Source organism: Gobio gobio (assembly GCF_949357685.1).
Source record: "Gobio gobio genome assembly, chromosome: 3".
NCBI classification, from domain to species: domain Eukaryota; kingdom Metazoa; phylum Chordata; class Actinopteri; order Cypriniformes; family Gobionidae; genus Gobio; species Gobio gobio.
The window spans coordinates 49662670-49685755 of NC_137099.1; the positions used below are offsets into that span (position 1 = coordinate 49662670).

General features: G+C 37.1%; 1 protein-coding gene across 1 annotated transcript; it reads left to right on the forward strand.

The window, feature by feature from the left end:
• Positions 1 to 664: 664 nt before the first annotated feature.
• morc3b (MORC family CW-type zinc finger 3b) lies at positions 665 to 21943 on the forward strand (the record flags this gene model as incomplete). The annotated part of the gene is given in 17 exon segments (XM_079813231.1): positions 665 to 673; positions 757 to 829; positions 1385 to 1517; positions 3424 to 3648; positions 4778 to 4845; positions 4848 to 4899; positions 10084 to 10123; positions 10127 to 10210; positions 10386 to 10514; positions 10611 to 10730; positions 10815 to 10823; positions 10827 to 10912; positions 11006 to 11113; positions 12953 to 13075; positions 13352 to 13426; positions 19244 to 19763; positions 21689 to 21943. Coding segments are annotated over 17 exon segments (2109 nt in total).
• Positions 21944 to 23086: the final 1143 nt, after the last annotated feature.

Genomic DNA, 23086 nt, shown 5'->3' on the forward strand with positions numbered 1-23086 from the left:
GTACATATAAATGAATGAATCTGGAAAACTCTAAATTACAAAAAAAAAAAAAATTCCATGATCTTTCTCACCCAGTTGTATTGCTTCCTTTTAAAATGCATGGAAAAAAAGTTCTGGTTTGGAAGAGAATATCCAACATCTTCGCCATGTAGATTACAGCTATACATTGGCCTTTAAAGCACCTGCATTTCCAAGACATAAATAAAGATGTGTCTGGTTACACATTCATACCAGCATTTGTTGCACACAACAATATGTGAAGAACTCCTTTAGAAGTCTCGGCGGACACATTGCTGGAGTGTACGGTATATCTGGACAGAGACAGCAAAAAACACAGACGCTCGTTGGTTAGTTAACAAAACCTTCTCTGCAGCTTTCTTCAATATCTAACATAGATCTTCCTGCAAATATGGCCACCAGAAAATGTGTGTAAGTACAGTAAGTAGCATGCATTTATACATTTTCTTGTAGATTATTATGATCCACTGTGTTTTTCAAAAAGGTGAAAGAATGCAATCATTTTGACCTTTTTTTAAAAATAAGAATACATATTTTTTTTGTTAAAAATGTCTTTTTTTATTATAATGAATTATAACTTTCTACCTCAAAGTCAAATTCTATTAAGTCAAATCTATCCATAAAAAAAAAACTATTTAAATAGCTAATGCAAGATGTATGTCAATTTGCAAAACGCTGCTATCCTTTAGCATGCCATGCTTCTTTTTCCTTATCAACACCCTGTTTTACCCTATGTAGATCAGTCCCAAATTTCTTCATGCTAATTCTACAAGCCACATCTTGCCATTCAGTGCTATAGCTGAGCTAGTTGGTGAGTTCTCTTGTCTAAATCACTCTTTTGTCGACTTATTTGATAAAACAGACAACATGTTGAAAGGTTGGGTTTGCTATTAAGATCTCATTATGGTAGTGGCATATTAAACAGTTCATCAGTGTTGCTATTTTCAATGGAAAAGGTCTGCTCAAATGTCTCTAGTTAATGTCACGGGCCAACTTCTCCCCTAACCCGTGCTCACATACTGTATTTTTGTATTAATACATAGCCGAATGTTCAATAAAGCTGTTTTCATTTACATATTTTCTGTCAGACATGGGAATGAGTATGATATAGTGCCTTGCTACAGGGCTGTGTCTGAAATAAATAGGGCAATCCTCGTTCAAGTGAATGAGGCGACGATTTCGAAATTCGAACACAACCCAGGAGTCCAAAAAGTCGCAAGATTTGTCGCTAGTAGCTTCTTCGTAAGGGGAAAAATCGCCAGAGGTGTGTGATAAGAAGTCGGTAGTCTAGCACAATTGACAACACTATATTAGATGTTCCAGTTTTGGTCGAATATTATTTAGTGAAAAGGGAATTGTGTTGCAGATAATGCTTATGACCCAGATGTTCGTGCCAGACAGATCTGGATAGATTGGACACGCATCAGAGGACTAGACTGCCTCTCTTTAAGGGATAATGGGGAGGGTTTGACCAGAGCCAGACTGCATAATATGCTCAGGTACAAAGCACCACAAGCAAGCCTGTCCAATCGAGATATCACTTAACCTCTTTCACTTAACCCATTTTTGCATGTCTAGAGCATAAGAAACAAATGAGAAAACAACATTTAAAAAAAAAAAAATATATATATATATATATATATATATATATATATATATATATATTTTATTCATATGTTATGCTATGTCATCGTAAGTGTACACAAAATAAACGTGTGACAAAAACAATGGGATTTTTTTTCATTCACCAATCAATTTCATTATTTTTTTAACCAAACTTTGTTTAAAGATGATTCTCAACTATGTTATGAAAGATATAATGGAATTAATTGAGATACTATTTTACTTTATGCAATATGTGTGTGTAAAATGTCTATACATGGGTTTTTCTATTCAATGCAATGTATCTATACACTGCATCTAATTTGCATATTAATGTGTTCTTGGAGCAACATGTCAAGAAAAAAGATGTGTAATAATGGGAGTAATAGTTGGCAACATTTTTAATAATATCTAATATTTTATAGGAATATTAATATGTAATTTCTTTCTCTATTCACTTGTGTCTCCTAAGATGCCTGATAAACGTGCTTTAAGTCGGGGTGTCCTCTACAGTGAACATGTATAAAAGCAATGCCGTTTTGTAACAGAAAGTCATATTTTGATTAGAAACCCCATAACATTTCCATGAGATGTTGATTTATAACAAAACAATTTGAAAAATAGTCCTATTTAAATAACTACAAAATATTATCATACTGATCATTCAGTCATTTTTAAAGACCAAGGAGAAGTTGTTGTCCTGGTGAAACCTCAAAACAAAGTATCTATGAAAAGCCCTGTAAGTGCTCTTTACAGGACACCCAGACTTAAAACTGTGGCATGTATGGTGTCAGAGAAACTCACTAAAATATAATGTCCTCAAATGTGGACAGTGGCACCCAGGCAGTTAAGTTAATTTATTATTCATTTTAAGTACAGCAAGTGAAAAGTGTGTGACTTGTAATTACTGGTTGCTATAATTGCAAGAGAATCAAGAACTCTAGTCACTTAATTCAAGGGATTCACAGTGGTCTTATGTCATTAGCACTAAAAGCCTATAACATTAAACCAACACTGAGCACTAGGGCCCACTGCCAGAACAATTAAGAACACCTAATTGGCTTCTTGTAATTACTATACTTATCATGCCCAGAGTTGTGAATGAATGCAGCTGTAAACTTTTGACCAGGTGATCTATTAAGTAATGATCAGATGTGTGATAGTACCATTTTTTGATGTTTTTGAAAGAAATCTTATATGCTCACCAAGGCTGTATTTATTTGATCGATCATAAATACATTAAAAATAGTAATTTTGTGACATTTTATTACAATTGAAAGTAATTGTTTTCTATTTGAATATATTTTAAAATGTAATTCATTCCTGTGATGACAAAACTGAATTTTCAGCATCGTTGTCACATGATCCTTCAGAAATCATTCTAATGTGATGATTCGGTGCTTTTGAAAACATCGGTCACTGTTATTTTTTTTCTAAGTATGACATTCCTGTCCTAAAATGTAGTCCTAACCCTATCCCTACCCCTAACTCTGCCCATAACTTCTCCCTAAAATCAGAGGGTGAATAACACTGATGTAGAGGCACCTAAGCCTGGTTGTAAGCCTAAACTTGACATAAACTCTAAATTTGTCCTTCAAATCTGATTGGTTGATTGAATGTTGTATGATGTTGATACATGTTGTTCTTGGTGAAATCACATTCACTGAGCTGTGTTTTTTAATATTTATATAGAAAACATGATACAATTTTTCCTAATTCTTTGATGAGTCAAAAGTGTAAAACAATTAGACATTTTGAACGTTTGTGCTTATAATATTAACACATTTTCCTGATGTTTTTAAGCTTTGGTTTCAGCGAGAAGAAAGAAGCGAAATCTCACATTCCAGTTGGTGTTTACGGCAATGGGTTTAAATCAGGGTCCATGCGTCTGGGAAAAGATGCCATTGTTTTCACGAAGACCAGAGACACCATGAGTGTTGGACTCCTGTCCCAGTCTTACCTCGAGGCCATCGGAGCTCAGCGAGTCTTGGTGCCTATGATCACTTTTAGACGCGACGGACGTAACCAGTACTCTTCTTCAGCTTTGCTTTCAGTTTTATTGCAAATAGTGCAAATATAAAAAATTTATTTTAATTTTTAATTTAAATTTGTAGTTACACTTTATTTTGAAGGTCCACTTGGGAAATTCAACTAACTATAAGTAGCTTTGCAACTACATGTTCTAACTCTCATAAGAGTATTTGTAGACTGTTTGCTTAAAGGTCCCATGGCATAAAATTTTCATTTTATGAGGTTTTTTTAACATTAATATGAGTTCCCCTAGCCTGTATATGGTCCCCGAGTGGCTAGAGATTTCGATAGGTGTAAACCGAGTTCTGGGTGTCCTGCTCTGCCTTTGAGAAAATGGGAGCTCAGACGAGCCAATCTGAAATCTCCCCTGTTATGTTGTCATACGAGAAAAGGTTACCTGCCCTTCCTCTGCTTTGCCCGCCCAGAGAATTTGGAGAAAATGGATTCCGTTTATCAGTCGCAATGTCAGCACAGGCTTTACAAACAGACTTTACTATATGGATTCAACAGCACCGCCACAAACAGTGAGTAACAGTGTTCATTAATGCCTGATCTGTGATCAGTGATTTCTGATGTGTAGCTAATCATTCAAGTTCACACAGACTTTGTTTCTAAATCGTTTCATACTGTCAGTCCCGCCGCTGGCCGTCTTGATGCCCTAAGCTTAATGCATCAGTGAATCAAGCCACTGACGAAGTTTAAAACGTTAAACTTCACATCGTTTCTGTTAGTAGCATGAAACAAATCCGTTATTCAAATGATTAAACTACAGAAAGCGATCAAAGAACACTCTCTTTATAATGTTCGGATCTGTCAATCACACGTCGCGAGTGTATCTGCACACATGCCCAAACTGTCGTTATAATGAATGACGCTGTTATGCTGCACAACAAGGCTCTTACTGTATTCATGTCGATGTTGTGTTTGCTGTCAGTTGTGGTGAAAGCATTTTGTGAGAGAAATAACGTTGCAATGACGAGATCACTGCCTTCACGCAATCAACAAGACTGCTCATCATTGCAGCTTTTCATGTGATGGGAAAACTAAAAATAATGCTATAGTGGACCATCGAAATGTGCATGAATTTCCTAAGCTTTGAGATACACTGAACTCTTGACCTCACCAGCGTGGAGGATGGAGCCAGTCTGAGAGCGATCTTCAAACACTCTCTCTTCAGCTCAGAGAGAGAGCTGTTTGCAGCGCTGCTGGACAGACAGGAACACGCATCATCATCTGGAACCTTCGCACGTAAGCTCCGCCTCTCTTACTGGCATGCATAAAGGGATGGGGGTGAGTAAATACATGGCTTGGGTGATGATCTGATGTAGCCTGGATGCCAGCCGAATTTAGCCCCGCCCACAAAATGTTTTGCTCGGGCAATTCGGTCTGGACTCGCTCCATAGAGGAGTAATTATGCCCGAACAGAAACTGTTCGGACCAATGAAATTGTCAGGGTGGGCTTTAGACGATGATTGACAGATGATCAACAGTAAAGTAATCATCCACGTCATCGAAGGCTCTTGGGTTGAATTTGCTCTTATCCTAAACGGAGAACTTGTTCGTATATGCATTCACCTTCACTATTTCTCTCAGAAACGATGATCGTGTTGGTAAGTACTCTGTGTATCCTTAAATTATTTTATTACTGGCAAAGATCGTTTACACTCATCTTTTGCTTGTAACGTTACTTAATCCAGCGTGCGTGCAGACAGGGTTTCTAAGTGTTTTTGCAATGTCGCGCACAATTGCTACTCAAAACTATAGCCCAAAACAATAACTTTCCGGGGGGTTCTCTGGAAAAAAAATGGCGTTTGGTTGGCAAAATATGTTATTTTGGCAAGGTTGCCTGCTAAAATTCGCATTCCTGGGTTTATATAATCACATAATTGGGGTCGCTTCAACCCGCGGACATGGAGAAAAACACGAATTTGGTAACACAGTGCAGTTGAGTTCTGTTGACATTTGACAACTAACGTTACGCGTCGATCCGTTGCTCTGATTGGTTGTGGGTCTATCCAATTGAGGTCTTTCCTGGCTCGGTTGAAACACGCCCCATAATCAAAGCTCAATGGAGCGGTACCAGACTCATATTCTGACTAGAATTGAGTATGGCCATGCCAGGCTAGATCTGATGTACACTATCGTTCAAAAGTTTGGGGTCAATATGAGTTTATTCAGCAAGCATACATTAAATTGACCAGAAAGTGACATGTGAAGGCCAAGTATGGTAGCCTGCTCTACCAGACTCTCGTACATTTCATTTGTACCGAGAGTCTGGCCTCTCTCCATTGACAAGCGTTAACTTCCTTAAACTCTGTTGAAGTTTAAAACTATTGGATCTGCCCAGAGCCACTCTGGATCTGCCATAACCAATCGCTAACGTTTGGTCTTGACGCATGTCATCTCAAACCAGCGCACGACATAAACGTCATCGATCTCAGCCACTCCCTCTGTTCACTGATTGGACCGGTTAAAATTTGACCGGAGAAAACCAGAGAATATACCACAATCCCAGACGGAGTACTGAAGGAAAATGAAAATTGAGCGGAAGTACGTAGGAGGGCGGAGCCAGGCTACAAATATGGTAACCCATATTCGGAATTTGGCCTCTGCCTTTAACCCATCCAAGAGACCCTTTTCAGATTTCCAGGTTTCTCAGAGCGGAAGTCGTCATAGTTGGGTCAACTTTTATTGCGGCGAATGAGAGTATACATTAAATATATATTTTTTGTGTCCTCATTTGCTCAAATAGCAAAAGAAAAACTCCACAATAGTGATTTCACAGCTTTCAAAAAGAGGGAAAAAATAGAGTGAGATTGATAACGGCAGTGAAAAGAGAGAAAGATGTTAATTTTTACCATCACTCATATGCTGTATTAGAAACACCCTCACAGCGGCGGTAACTTGTTTTTTGTAATTTGATGCAAAATTAATATAATACAAAGTATTAGTGTTATAAATGTTCATACATTTAAAAAAAACAAGAAAATACAAAATACTTTGCAGGATTTTACCGTTAAAACGCATCATCACAGTCTGTGAAAAGGGTCTAGTTAGTGCACACACACATTAGGAGCAGTGAGTAGTGAACACACACACACACACACACACACACACACTGCAAACCGTGGACACACACACCCTGCTGTGGCGCCCAGGGAGCGATTGGGGGTTATGTGCCTTGCTCAAGGGCACCTCAGTCATTTCCTGCTGGTATTGAGAATCGGGTTACCAGTCTGACTCTCTAACCATTAGGCCACGAGTAAAGTGACAGTAAAGACATTCATAATGTTACAAAAGATTTTTACTCCAAATAAATGCTGTTCTTTTGAACTTTCTATTCATCAAAGAATCCTGAAATATTGTCTCATAGTTTACACAAAAATATTAAGCAGCAACTTAATTGAACTGTTTTCAATATTCTTAATAATAAGAAGTGCACCAGCATATTAGAAGGATTTCTGAAGGATCATGTGACACCGGAGACTTGAGTAATGATGTTGAAAATTCAGCTTTTCCATTACAGGAATAAATTACATTTTAAAATGCTGTATATTCAAATAGAAAACAGTTTAAATAAGGAAGCATTGACAATGGGCCGTTGAATTATTGGAAAAATAATGCACACGAGGTGGTAATGCGGTCACAACACGAAGCGGTTGGGTGTGCACACCTTAACAACCCAGAGTCAATTTATACATTGTTCAGATGATGTATTTCAAGACATTTGTCAGGTTTTATCCTTAAAACGCTCTTGTGTGCAGGACTAATTTCTTATCTAAACCCAAGCCTCCATTGCTAATTACAAATTGTCATTTTAGAGCTAGTAACGAAAGCTCCAGCCACTGATAGCAGACTAATGCTGTTATAAATGCAGCTATTAGAGAGAGAGCGAGCGAATGTGAATTCCCTCAGTCTGTGCGTCTCTTTCAACAGTGTTCTTCAGCAGCATCTACTAATACGAAACTGTAAGAACAGCGCCTTTATTACCTTGCTAGTGAGAAATGTCATGTAGTTTTTAAGTTGTTAAACTATTTTATTGATAAAAATCATCAGAACAGCGCTGACAACACATTTCTGTGCGAGTGTGTTTCCGTACTGTATGTGTGTGTGTTTGAGAGCAGAGAGAGCGGGAGAAAGAGAGTATGTACATAATTAAACGTAATTTTATGGGGAAAAAACATGGAAATAATTTGTTGTTTTTATCCTATTGTTTACTTTATTTATTTGCTTGGACAGTGTCGTTGTGGGTTTTGGTTCACTGCAAAAATGCCTTTCTTATTTAGAAAATCTTGTTTCTAGTCTAGGCCTAAATATCTAAAAATTCTTAAATCAAGATGCATTTACTAGATAAGTAAAATGACATAAGATATTTTTTCTTGTTTTCTGAGGAACCCCCCCCCCCCCAAATTAAGTGAGTTTTTGCTTGAAACAAGTACAATTATCTGTCCATGGGGTAAGAAAAATAAGCTTGTTTCTGTTTGAAATCTTTTCTTTTTAATCTTGAAACAAGCTTATTTTTCTTATCCCATGGACAGATAATTGTACTTGTTTCAAGCAAAAACTCACTTCATTTTGGGGGGTTTTCTCAGAAAACAAGAAAAAATATCTCATGACTATCGTCCAGTGGCTCTCACATCTTTAGTCATGAAGGTCTTTGAGAGACTCATTAAAAACAACATTTGCTCCTCCATTCCTGACACTTTGGACCCTCTTCAGTTTGCCTATCGTCCCAATAGATCGACTGAAGATGCCATTTCTCACGTCCTTCACTCCTGCCTCACTCACATCGACAGCAAAAGTGGGAACTATGTCAGGTTGCTATTTATTGACTATAGCTCAGCCTTTAACACCATAGTTCCCATTAAGCTAACACACAAACTCCTGGATCTAGGCCTGAATTCTTCTCTCTGCCTCTGGATTGAAGATTTCCTCACTGGCAGACCCCAGGCGGTGAGAGTAGGCCAGTTCACCTCCACCTCCATCACCCTGAGTGTTGGAGCTCCACAGGGCTGTGTGCTGAGTCCCCTGCTCTACTCTCTCTACACCCATGACTGTTTGTCCACACACAGCTCCACCTCTATCATCAAGTTTGCTGATGATACTGTTGTCCTGGGTCTCATCTCCAACAACAATGAGACGGCATACTTGGACGAAGTGGAGCAACTGACATCATGGTGCCAGGACAACTGTCTCTCTCTGAATGTTAACAAGACCAAAGAACTGATTGTGGACTTCAGGAAGAGACAGCATCGGTCATACTCCCCTCTCATGATCAGCGGGACACCGGTAGAGAGAGTGAGCAGCTTCAAATACCTGGGTGTGAACATCTCCGAGGATCTGACCTGGACTACACACATCCAGACACAGGTGAAAAAAGCCAGGCAAAGACTGTACCACCTGCGCCAGCTGAGGAAATTCAGGGTTTCACCAGCCATCCTGAAAACTTTCTATCGAGGGGCGATAGAAAGTGTCCTGACTCAGTGCATCACAGCGTGGTACGGGAACAGCACCAGTCACGATTCCAAAGCCCTGCAAAGAGTGGTGCGCTTATCCGAGCGCATCTCAGGCTCAGCTCTCCCGTCTCTGCAGGACATCTACACCAAACGCTGCAGAGGTAGAGCTACTAAAATCATCAGAGACATTAATCACCCTGCAAACTCTCACTTCACCCTGCTGCCATCTGGTAAGCGCTTCCGTAGCCTGATGGCAAAGACTGAAAGACTCAGGAGGAGTTTCTTCCCCCAGGCCATCAGACTCCTGAACTCAGTCACGTGACTTCACTTCACCCCGCACACGCATAAACATCCAGTTTAAACATTAACATCCATATACTGCTATTGCACTGCACTTTACGTTCCTATTGTTACTGTGTAACAACCTGTAATAAACCTTGCACATTATACTTCTTTATATATACATATATATATATTTTATGTTAACCACTTATTTTTAAGTCTACAGTTTATCTCACTTATCATATCCACATATTTTTTATATTTTTATTTTATCTTATTTCCATTTTTATCTTTACTTGATTTATTTATAATCCTACTTATGTTAATACTTTTTATTCTAATTTTATTCTATTTCTATTTTAATTTCTTGTAACTGTTATTTGCACTGTCCATGGAGCGGACCTGTTTACATTTCACTGCCAGTTGTATATTGTGTATATAACTGTGTATGTGACAAATAAAACTCTTGAATCTTGAATCTTGAATGTCATTTTACTTATCTCGTCAACCATTCAGATTCAAGCATTCAACAGCCGTGTAGTCTAAATTGCAATACTATTTCACAATATTTCTGTCTTTAATGTATTTCTGATCAAATAAATGCAGCCTTGGTGAGCATGAGACATTTTTAAAAAATCTTATCAACCTCAAACTTTTGAACACTACTAGTGTGTAAATTGTGTGTTTTTTACAGGACCACAAATGGCGACACTGAATTTGACTTTGACACAGGTTAATATGACATTCTGATCAGGGCCACCATCAGTGAGAGGAGCAATAGTGGTCCCGCCATGACTCCAGAAAGTGAATATTCATTACGGGTGAGCATACTAGCATAGCACATCTCACAAGAGTGTGGCAGGCAATTATATCGATAGTAAGAATTTACATTATCGTGTTTCTATATGTCTATATGCGTCTATGTTTTAAATATGTCAATTGGAAGGGTTAAAAATGAGACAGTTTAGATTGATACTTTATGTTTTTGTAATGTAGGCATACTGTAGCATCTTATACCTGAAGCCTCGCATGCAAATCATTATTCGAGGGCAAAGAGTGAAGAGCCAGCTAATATCCAAGAGTCTGGCTCATATCGCGCAGGACAACTACAGGCCGTCATTCCTTGTATCCTTACAAAATATATAGTTTTTTTGGAGTGCATTTATATATATATATATATAACATCATCAACGTCTCAGCATTTCTCAACTTTATGCTCAGACTAAGCGTATACGGATCACTTTCCGATACAACACCAAAAGCAAAGAGCATTATGGGATTATGATGTACCATAAGAACAGGCTAATAAAGCCATACGTGAAAGTGAGCTGCCAATGTAAGGTAACCAGACATTATTGCATGTTTCTTCTGCTTCCTTTTAACCATCAATTCAACACTAAAAGCTGTGGTTTGCTTTTATAACAGGCCGAAAGATAAGGTGTGGGCGTTATTGGTGTTATAGAGTGCAATTTCCTTCAGCCCACTCACAACAAACAAGACTTTGATGACACCGATAAATACAGGTGCGCTGAACAAACGCTGTTTATCACTCTACCGGCATTTACCCCAAATGATGCCCTTAGGCTACTTTGATGGAAAGGCACAATTTTATACAGGAAGATCATACACAACCTCAGCATAAAGCTGGAGGAGTATTGGAATGAAATCCCCTACAAACGAAAGAAAGAGGATCCAAAGTGCACAGTACCAATAGAGGATGTGTTGTGAGTACTGCCATCAATAACCTGCCAGTAACCCCCAAAAAATGACATTGTTTAAAGGACATCTCTAGCTAATTTAAAGGAAAAATTCACCCAAATATAAAACCTCTGTCATCATTTACTAATCCTTATGACTTTTGTCTGCAGAACATAAAACCAGGGTTGTTACTGTTACTGTTACTAAAACTATTAAAATTGCTTTCAATAACTGAAATAAAGCTGAAATAAAATATAAAAAAAAATACATAAAAGCTAATTCAAAATACTATGTAAATAATACTAAAATGACACTGCACAAAAGGATACACTTTGAAAAAAATGTCAGTCTTTACAGCTTTTAAGATGCAAAATCACCATAAAAGTGGGCTATATGACTCATGCTTTAAATTCCAAATCTTCTAAAGTCATCCGATGACTTTTGGAGAGAAACAAGCCTAAATTTAAGTCATTATTCACTGAAAATTGTGACATCAACGTTAGTCATACTTGGCTTATTCAAGTGATTTGAAGTAATTAAAGGGGTGGTTATTTATTCACTTTTGTGTAATGTTGCTGTTTGTGCATAAACAACATCTGCAAAGTTACGACGCTTGCTTTAGTTCAAAGCAAAGGGAGATATTTTCTTTCATAGAAATCGCTTTTTAAGGACTACAACAAGCGGCTGGTAGGGACTACAACAAGCTTATTCACAGGTTAGTGACATCACAAACCTTAAAATTGACATAAACCCTGCCCCCGGTGAGGCCATGTTGAGAAGAGGAAGAGTTGTTGAAGTCGAGCACATTTGGGAGTCTGCTCAAGCTGTCGCATCCGTTTTTTCACATTTATTGCAATACAGTACGTAACACAAATGCAATAGCATGTCATAAAAGCAAGACGGCAACATAAGATATAACCGTAATTAAACTAAACTATACCTGTTCTATCTTCATTCGGCATATATTATTTGGCTCTGTAGGCATCTTATAACAGTTCACACACCAGCGATTTATAGATTATCAACAGAATATGCTAATCCATGACTTAACTCCACATCAGCTACATAAATTCATCAACTAACTATTTAGGAACGTCCTGTTGCTTTGTACATGTTCTTGAGTCTGTCCATCATTGTCTGACTTCGGTTTGAACATAAAAGGCTGAACAGTTTTTGACCTTTTCAGTGCGTGTCTGCATGAGGCAATCAGAGCTGCCAACATGAGCTCTTGAATCTCCGCCTTCTTCCTGAAAGGGGGCCGGGAGCAGCAGCTCCCAACAAACACACAAAAATGAACACACAAAAATGTGTGTTGCCCAGCGACAGCCCCAAAACATCACTGCTCTAGAGGAGATCTGCATGGAGGAATGGGCCAAACTACCAGCAACAGTGTGTAAAAACCTTGTGGAGACTTGTGGAGAGGTCAAAAACGTTTGACCTCTGTCATTGCCAACAAAGGGTATATAACAAAGTATTGAGATGAACTTTTGTTATTGACCAAATACTTATTTGCAAATAAATTATTTTAAAAATCAGACAATGTCTCAAAGTTGAAGTGTACCTATGATGAAAATTACAGGCCTCTCTCATCTTTTTAAGCGGGAGAACTTGCACAATTGGTGGCTGACTAAATACTTTTTTGCCCCACTGTATATTGGTTTGTTTGTATATATAAACTATAGTTTTAAGACTTTTATATTGCTTTGTGGAGCATAAATGCTCTCATATTCATCCATTGTAAAACACATTCTTAAAAACTTTGGAAGTCTTGGTTTTGAAACGACCTGTGAAATGATGGCAGAATTTTCATGTTTAGGTGAACTATCCCTTTGATATTTCATCGACTTACCTGTGTCCTCTTCAAGGAAAGTTCCAGATCAAGTCTGGGTACAGTGTGACTGCTGCCTGAAGTGGAGGAGGCTTCCAGACGGCATCACTGAGCTGCCGGATAAATGGTTTTGCAGCATGAACTATGACCCACAGTTCAGGTGACAGCAACAAAGCAGTTTTGCCATGATATTATGAGTGAAAATGGAAAGAGGGATTAGGAGGGGTCTGGTGTATCTGGGAGAAGACGTTTGAAGGTTAAAGAAACCCAAAGGTAGCCAAATATTTGAGGAGCACAGTAACTGGGTAACACAGGGGTGTGGGGGTGGGTGGGGACTGGGGATCATGACCCGTATCAGGCCGAAAAAACTCCTTGCTCCATTTCTCAATATAATTATTGTTAGTTTTATTGTCACCTTACTGTAAACTCCACACAGGGCCTGCTTGGTAGAGGAAGAACTAGACAATGAGGAGGAAGATCAGAAGTCGTACCCTAAACCCTTTAAACGGCAGTAAGTTGTGCTGTCAATATTGCTGATTGTTTCTAGGGTCAAACTTTAGATTAGGGTCCATTTGTCACTATTAACTAGCTCTTATCTATGATTTGCTTCAATAAACTCCTAATTACTGCATAGTAATAGTTAGTAAGTTGTTAAGTTTAGGTTAAGGGATGTAGAATATGGTCATGCAAAATAAGGCATTCATATGTGCTTTATAAACAGCCAATATTCTAATATGCATGCTAATAGCTAATAACTAGTTAATAGTGAAAATTGGACCCTACTCTAAAGTGTTACCGTTTCTTGAGATTATTAAGAAAGCCATAATCGGTATGATATTCTGAACTTATTCAGGAGGAGAAATGCAAAGAATCTGCTCGAGGAGAATGTTCCAGAGGTGAGAACATTTGCAATACTCAAGTAGCCAATGCTAATAAATCAGCTTGGATTATCTCATTAGGTACGTTTGTGAAAGGGTTATCATTTCATTTTTCCTTGAATTTCCTGTATTTCCTCTTTTTATCTTTAATTGTGAGAACGGAAAGGGATAAAAATGGCAAACGTACAATTCTAGGATTCAATTAGATGTATTAGTTGCTAGGTATTACTGTATCAGTTCCCTAGGAGTGTAATATAGCTGTTCAAAATGTCAAAGATCAAAGCACATAATAAGTGGAGTTATTGTCTCGAATTATCAGGAAATCAGAAAAAAAAAAAAAAATAATTCAGTAATTCCAGTCTTATTTCCTGCTCGAACGTATGTTTGTAACAAATTTGCATAATGCCAGTCTATGGTCTTCATTGGCTACCTGCGAACGTTTACTTTGACCCGCCTGCAAACTCTGTAGTTGTAACTGATGCCTGGAAGAGTTTGGATTGTGTTGTCGACATGTTGAGAAGACGCTGTGAAAGCAAATCCACTTTGTACGCACTTCCAAAGGATGAAGACTCGGGCTCGAATTGATAAAAACCGACACCATTGTTATTGTACAGATCACTGTGTAGCCTATACATGTGCTGAGGAAGTCTCCAGAGCTGAAATTCAGATATGGTTATAGCCTTTCATTTTTTTTCAGCAGTATACAATCACAACAGACTGGACCAATCTGACCAATCAGAGCAGATTAGGCTCCCTTAAAGGAGAAGTTTAGAGAGACCGAATCCTTTATCGAACCGTTTCAGGCACTGTAAGAAAGAGGTGATGCTGAACAAGTGTTTTATTTTTGACCTTGAGGGCTCGAAATTAACTTTATTACTTTAGCACTGGTGTCGGTTAATCGGTCATTCAATTGTCAGAATAAAAAAGTTGCTTGTCTGGATTTTTTTTTGTGTGTGTGTGTTAAAAAAAAAATCATTTATTCAGAAGCAATATTCTCACCAGTGTTCTATCCGTTCTATCATAGCCATTTAAATCTGCATATTTGTGATATTTACCTCAAGGGCATTTTTTTTTACCTTTATAAATGGCATTTTACCCTAATATTATTAAATGTAATCTTCATCTTTCAATTTAAAGTCTTAAATTTGATCAATAAATTCAGTTGGAATAATAAGACACTATGACACTACTGAGTCATGAGTCATTCATCCAAACGATTCAGTCAAACGGCTGATTCGTTCAAGAATGAGGCAGTTGTTTGTGAATGGATCATTGAATCTTTGACTCAACTGATTCATTCAAAATGCTGAATCAATGAAGTGTTGCTGTGAGACGCGCTGTGAGCTTTGTTTGGAACTACTTTCGCTGCTGAAACAGAACAAAAACAGTCGATATTGCGTCTAAAGTGTAAGTGATTTGATTTTTAACTGTTTATTGAACTGTTGTATGAAATTAATGCCACATTTTCAATCTTTGTGTGTGCTGCTGTGCTGATTTGTGTTGATTTTCTCCTCAAGAGGCTGCGCGAGCCTCAACAGCGCAACCTTGTTACAGTCAGTAACATTATAGTACGTAGTACATACATACATTAGCCTATTATCCACCATCAATCGCCAATTACATGAAATGAAATACAATCAGAAATTGAATCATTCTCGTTTAGAGGATATCTTAGTTTTTTTTTTTTTTTTGTGGTTGACGTTTTAATCAGGCTACTTGACCGGTCGGGCAAATACAATTATCTTTCATGTGCGTGCCCCTTCAAAAAAAAAAAAAAAAAAAAAAAAACCTTCCACCCATTTAAAAAAAAAAAAACATATCCTTCTCTCTTCAGCTCTTAACATATGTACTGCACGCTAGTAAGCTCCCTGTCACAACAGAACGTAATGAAAGCAATTGAAGGCTAATATTAGCCAACCTAAAGTCTGCTTTAATGTTATGAGCGAAGATGAAGTTTACTTGGTTGTGATAGTAAGGTGGACCACCGGTCACTGTATCAGCTCACAGCAGGCACATACTGTGCAGTAACTAGCGAACGTTTTGAAGAGAAATGAAAACAAGTCGCACCTCAAACATTATTTGCACTCACACAAATAGTCCCAAACATTTTCTGAGATCGCACAGATTATATCTCGGGCGCATATGCGACCAAAATGGTCGCAATTTCGAGCCTTATGTAAGCCTATTGTAGTTGACCTCCAAAATAAAATTAGGAACCGTTAATATAGCATAATACTTCAAAATTCAGCAAAAACTAAATTGGGGCTTTATAATGTATGGCTGAAATTTCAGCTGGCTTATCCAGTTTAACTCTATGAAGTTCAGGGTAGATATTATGATACTCTAAATCTTTTGAAAGTATTAAAGCAACCAAATGAAAAAAAAAAAATCATGTGTCCCAGATGCTAATGCAAACTGATTATTCATCAAAAAGCAATATTTCAGAATCTTGTCTTCTCCTTTTAGAGCTCACAGATAAAGGATCAACCAGGAGTGTTAACAGCCCGCCAGGCACCCAGACATCCACCAGCCTCTGTTTTGTCTGGTAAAAATGCTAGCATGCCACATAAAAGCCATACTAAAATAGCTTTGAATCGCCTTACCGCTTAGTTTGAGAGGCTCTAATGTGGCTTTTGGTTGTGTTAATGACATGCGTCATTAGAGCCCCCTTACACTTTGGCTTTTCATTACAATAAGCTTGTTTTCATCTAGTTTTCGCTCAGCTGAAAAATACAAAATTGTAATAGTGTTTTCTGCAATGGTGATATCTGTATGAACAAACCACATTAACAAACTTGAGTGTTTTATACATATTTTCACTGTATTTACTGTAACATATCAAGTTACATTTTAAGATGATTTATAAAACAATGTTTTAAAATGTAATTTATTTCTGTGATTGCAGAAAGCTAAGTTTTCAGCAGCTATTAGTGTCACATGATTCATCAAAATGATTCTAAAATAAATTTAACATGTTGCCTTTAAAGGTACAGACTCAATTGTCCTTTCTAAAATGGCACACTTAACTTGCCTTAAAGGAATAATCCTCATTTGCTCACCATGTCATGTAATGTCATTCCAAACCTGAATGACTTTCTTTCCTTTGCGGAACACAAAATAAGATTTCTTGAAGAATGTTTCTTGTTTTTTAAACGGTCCATACAATAATTGTCAACAACATTAAACCCCATTGACTTTCATTGTATGAAAGAAACCACCACAGAGACGTTTTTCAAAATATCTTTTGTGTTCAACAGAAGAACAAATGCATGTTGAACACAAGAGAAGATATTTTGAAGAATGTTGGGAACCAGACAGTTGATGGTAGCCATTGACTTCCATTGTATTGTTTTTCCCCTACTATGGAAGTCAAAGGCTATGTTTTCATCCAAAGTCGCAAAATAAAAAAAAAACATTTGCAAATAAAGCAGCGTTTCCATCCAGTGAGTCGAAGAGAACAAATATAATAACTTCCTGATAAAATGGTGCTAAATATCACTAAGAAAAGTGGACGCCACTGTATATAATCTTTTTCATATATAATACATTACTTGCGTCTCAGAGCGTGCAGACGAAACGCAATAAACTTGCTTTCAGAGGCAGATGCTGCTGTTTGGGAATGCAGTTTTGTAAGACAGTTTCTGGAAGATTATTATACCAAACCTCTTTGACGACAGACTTTGCTCAGGCATTTCAGAATCAGAACATCCAAACCAGCATTTTTAGATGCTGTGCAACAAAATCAGTCCACTGGTTAGTCCAGTTATGCCATCCCATCGCACAATCACATGATTTTTTTTGATGCGCATTGAGGTATTTATTCGCTAAATATGTTTCCATAGTAGTTTATGTGTGTGTTTTCTTATTGGATAAAATTTTTATTGCGCATTAGAATTTAGGCGCATCTTGCCATTTCCATCCAGCAGTTCTTTATGCAATATCCCAAAATGCGCATGAAAATAGTTGGATGGAAACATATAGCTATCGGCTACCGACAACTGTCTGGTTACCAACATTCTTCAGAATATCTTCTTTTGTGTTCAGCAGAAGAAAGAAACTCATACAGGTTTGAAACAACTTGAGGGTGAGTAAATGATGACTGGATTTGTATTTTTGGTTGAAATATGCTTTTAAAGAGCACCTATCATGGAATTTTGAAATTTACCTTTCATGTAGTGTGTAACATAGATCTAAGTGAACAAAAACATCCTGCAAAGTTTTGAAATATGACAGTGCACCGTATATATAGTTATTTTCTTTCAAAAGTAAGAGTCGACTCTGAGTCATTTTTAAGAATCGTTAGAAGACCGAAGCTTTTTCTCTGACTAGATGACGTCAACTTGTCAAGTTATTTGAATACGATACGCCCACTTATTGCGCTCCAAGACGCCAGTGAAAACTAGAAAACATCATGGCGACGAGACGCTGTGTTCTGAAGTGCGACTCAAAAGCAAACTTTTTTCATCTGCCCAAGGATGAGCATTTGAAGACTAAGTGGCTTGAAGACAAACCATACATTGTCGCGATTGTGTGTTTATTTAATTGTCAAATGTCTCTATTTGCATGTTTCGCGATCTCAGGAAGCTTTTATTATGGACTTCTATTATGGCACATGGTTCTTCTTCGTCTGTCTGTACCATATATGGACTACATGTGCACAGAGCGCCCTCCGGCTGCCAGGATGAATTGAAAACAACACATAAGAGACTCAATCGCTCATGATTAGGCTATATCTGCGCATTTTGAGGAAGTATTGAATAAAAAATACTCCTCCGTTTAGAAATTTGACACAGACATGAGAATCTATCAATAGGTCTCCTCATCTGCACACTTTTGAACTAAAAGCCCTGAGGGATGTTGATTTGTCGCGAGTCTTCGTGAGGAGAATAGAGGAGTTTTTTTATGAATGAGATCAGCTGAGGCTCATATTACAATCAAACGGTACCGACGCGGTTTTCATATTCATAACTCCTGACACATATTAACAAATTACTGTCACTATAAGACTTTGATGGGCGTTCCGTTTCCGATAATATCTGCACAGACTATACCAATCACAACTGACTGGGTCATCGGACCAATCACCGCAGATTAGCGTCACGTAAAGGCGGGGTTTTGAAAAGTGAATCACTAAAGGAATCATTTGAGAATCGCTGTCAAAACAGGTAAAAATAAATGCATATTATAAGAAAACTAAAGTCTTTTTTGTCATTGCATGCATTCAAAACTGTTGTTGGGGACTTCTAAAACAATATTTGGAACATTTTAGATGCCATGATAGGTGCTCTTTAAGGTTTAGGTGTAGGTACAGGGTTAGTACCTGTAGTTACTACCGAGTTATTGTAATTACTATACGAAGTACATAGTATGTACATGCGGAAAAGGACTGTAAAATAAAGTGCTACCCATATTTCTATAGTAAACAAAACTGTTTTTAAATATATTTACAGAGCAAAACAGATGTTTTTTACCCTAGAAAAACAGACACCATCCTCTCTTGTCCCCCCTCTCACCGCACCACAAGAGCTCTCCTCGCAGTCTCACTCCTGGCCTGTTTTGAATAAGGAGAGAAATATTCTTGCTCAATCTGACACACTCGTGACCAAAGCTGAGAGCGGAATGATGGAGGGATTTGAGTCGCATCAGGGGCCCGCTGATGCAGAAGAGACATGTGAAAAAGATGCATCATCTGGGACAGGGAGGGGATACAGCTCAGCTGCGGAGGAGATAATCGAATTGCCCTTGAAAAATGCGAATAAAGTTGTGGTGCATCATGAAGGTCATGTTGATGATGAAGAAGAGGAGGAGGAAGAGGAATGGAACTTGACAGAGGTGCAACAGTGGCAGGATGAGCTAATGGAGCTGATGCATGAAACGGCGGAGGAGAGAGACGTGTGCCGACAGGAACTGGAGGTGCTTAGAGAGCACAGCGCCACCCTGGAGGACGAAAGGGACCAGCTCATCAGCAGGGTAAGAGGCAGAGCGGATTGATTTGAGATGTGGGATGGTTGTTAGTAAGATGTTTCTTGCTCCTGGTAACACTTTACAATAAGGTCTTATTTGTTATCATTAGTTAATGCATTAGTTAACATGAACTACCTACGCTGCAAAAACAAATCCACCTATTTCAACTTAACTTAAGTTCAGTTGCTGCCTTAAATTTTTTAAGTATAATCAAATCGACTGTACAAGTCATTTAAACTTAAATAATATTAAACTGACTTAAAGTTAAATCTTGTATAACTTAAACTTAAAATAATTTCACGAGGTAATGCAATGACTATGATCATTTTTTATACAATGAGCAATATATTATTACAGCATTCATTACCTTTTAATTATGTTAGTTAAAATACAAATATAAAATACAATTAACTGTTTATTCATGTTAGTTCACAGTGCATTAACTAACAATAAAATATCTAACTTTTTATTTAAAAGTAAAAAATGTATTAGTAAATGTTCAAATGAACTAATTAAATGCTGTAGAAGTATTGTTCATTGGTAGTCCATGTTAACTAATGCATTAACTAAACTAACCAAATGGGTATATAACTATATAAGCTATTTTTATTATTCATAAAGGTTAGAAATGAGTAAAATAAATAAATAAATATCATATAGAGACTTGTTATTTCAGTATTATTTATATAGTATTTATGATTATTTTTAATTTGCTTTTATATTTATATTTTCTTTTTTCAATGTTTTAGTAATTATTATAATTTTTTTTTTACATTTCTATTTAGCCTTCATATTTATTTCAGTTTTAGTAATTTGAGTTACTTTCTAATTTTGATTTAGGTTTCTAAGTTTAACTTTTTCATCTGATAGTTATTTTTTATTTTATTTCCACTTTATTTCAAATAATGAAACAAATGAATAGCTTTAGTTTTAGTTACTGTATAACAACACTGCTTGAGGATTGGTTATATTGATTATGTTTTGGATAGGGCTGGGTGATATGAGTTATTTTATTTCATGAAAAGGATATGTTTCACAATATAGTTATTTTTGTTTTAAATAAAGTTTTTATGATATAAATTTTTGATATAATTGACATTTCATAAATCTCATCAAACTAATACTGACCTAACTAACATAAGTATATATATACAGTACTATCAAGCTCACTGAAGACAAGTAAACAGTCAATGATAAAATAGGAACAAAGAAACTAATTACAAGCAATAGGACAAAAAACTACAATACAACAATGACACAAATACAATTGACCTACCTGAAATACTTCAAGCACTAGATAGGCCTAAAAATACTGCATAAATTGTATAAAGTAATCAAATGTACAAAAACACAGACAGAAGCAGGTTTATTAGGCTTCCGTCACTTTAAGACCGAATGCACTGATCTAATATAGCCTACTGAACAATACACATACACTTCCTTTCTCAACTGTTTATGTTCACTTAAGACATAAACGACTGTGTTTACAAGGATACTTGCAAAGACGGGCATTTTGACAAACACACACACACACACACACACACACACACACACACACACACACACACACACACACACACACACACACACACACACACACACACACACACACACACACACACACACACACACACACACACACACACACACACACACACACACACACACACACACACACACTCTACTACTACTATATATATATATTTTAGAGGCGATAGTCCAAAATCTCTACCGGTTTACAAATGTCTAGCGATTAATCTTCTAGCAATCTAGAAATTCTAGCAACCTCATAGAACACTATAGCAGCACTAGCATTGTGGCACTGACTTTTGCACAGGCCAGCACTACTCCTATTTTCTTCTGGAACTACAAAAGTTTATTTATGCATGTTTTTTTCTAAGTGTATTGAATTTTCTATGTGCTGTGTCTAGCTGGAGAGGGTAGAGGAGGAGAAGACCAGCCTTTCTGCCCTGTGTGATCAGCTAAAGCGTCAACTGTCGGAGCTCAGGGAACAGAGCAAGAGAGGCAAGGAAGAGAAAGATGACAGCTCCGAACTGAGGACACTGCGTCTAAACTGGAGCCGTCTGCTGGGGTCTTTCATTCCTTCTCTTCATCTTGAGCATGTGAACTACAGCAGTGATGTCATAGATGCGATTCTCATCCAGGTTCTAGATCACATCACATAAAACTGATTTTTTTTACCTTTTCTTTAACTTTTTTCTTTGCATTTTTCCTACCTCCTACTTTTCCTATCCTCAGATTTGATTCTTATTGGAAATGGAAATGACTAAACATTTGTATATACACCTAGAATTTCTTGTGTTGACGTAACATTTGATTATATTGTTGTAACTGGGTGAAATGTACAATTTCTCATATACTTCATATACTAGTAGTACATAAAACTGTACTATATATATTTACATTTATTAGATACATTTATATCAAAGTATAGGAGAAGACTATGGAAGCCCATTTCCGCCATATAAGAAAAAAATCATGAAGTAAAATAAAATAAAAATTATGAAGTTGAAATTATGAGATGAATTCATAATTATGACAGACTAATTCATAGTTATGTGGTAAAAAGTTATGATTTCTAAGTCACAATTTATGCTGTTTATGTCATAATTTTGATGTTTTAATCTCATAACTACGATTTAATATGTTTGTATTCATAATTTTGACTTTTATCTCATAATTCACCCTTTGCCGCAAGTTTGATTGACAGGTGATCTGATCAATCACATCGCCGAATCTGCCGTTTTGTCCGACAAAGCAGTCAGGCGAGTTAGTAGATTAACGTCGGTGGACTTGAACTTGAAAAACAGTGTGTCCTGACGTCTTTCCACGGTTCAAACAACATTTCTTTTAGTGTTCATGTTTATTTCATGCTCATCAATGAACTAGAAGGAAGAGATAATCGGTTCACGGGCAGCTATAACTGAGGCGCTACAGCGATCACGACACATTAAAAAGCCACAAAACGGTATTTATTGTTTACATTTCTTAAAAAAATTACAATTTCAAATTTGAGACTTTGTTTCATATCAAAAGTAACTTGGTCTGTCCTGTCTGTCGGCGTGTTGTCCATGTCCTCTTTGCTCCGCGATGTATTTTCTCTACGTGAGAATGTGTGTATAGTGTGAGAGCGCCATGGCTTGTCGGACATAGCAACAGTAACTAAAGGAGGCGGGTCTTTGCAAACGGTCAATTGTAACTTTGTATTTCATAATTATGATTTACCAAAGCATGTTTTCTTATGTGGTGGAAATGGGCTTCCAGATCACTAGAAGAAAATAGTTTGGGATAAATCAATAGGACAGCTA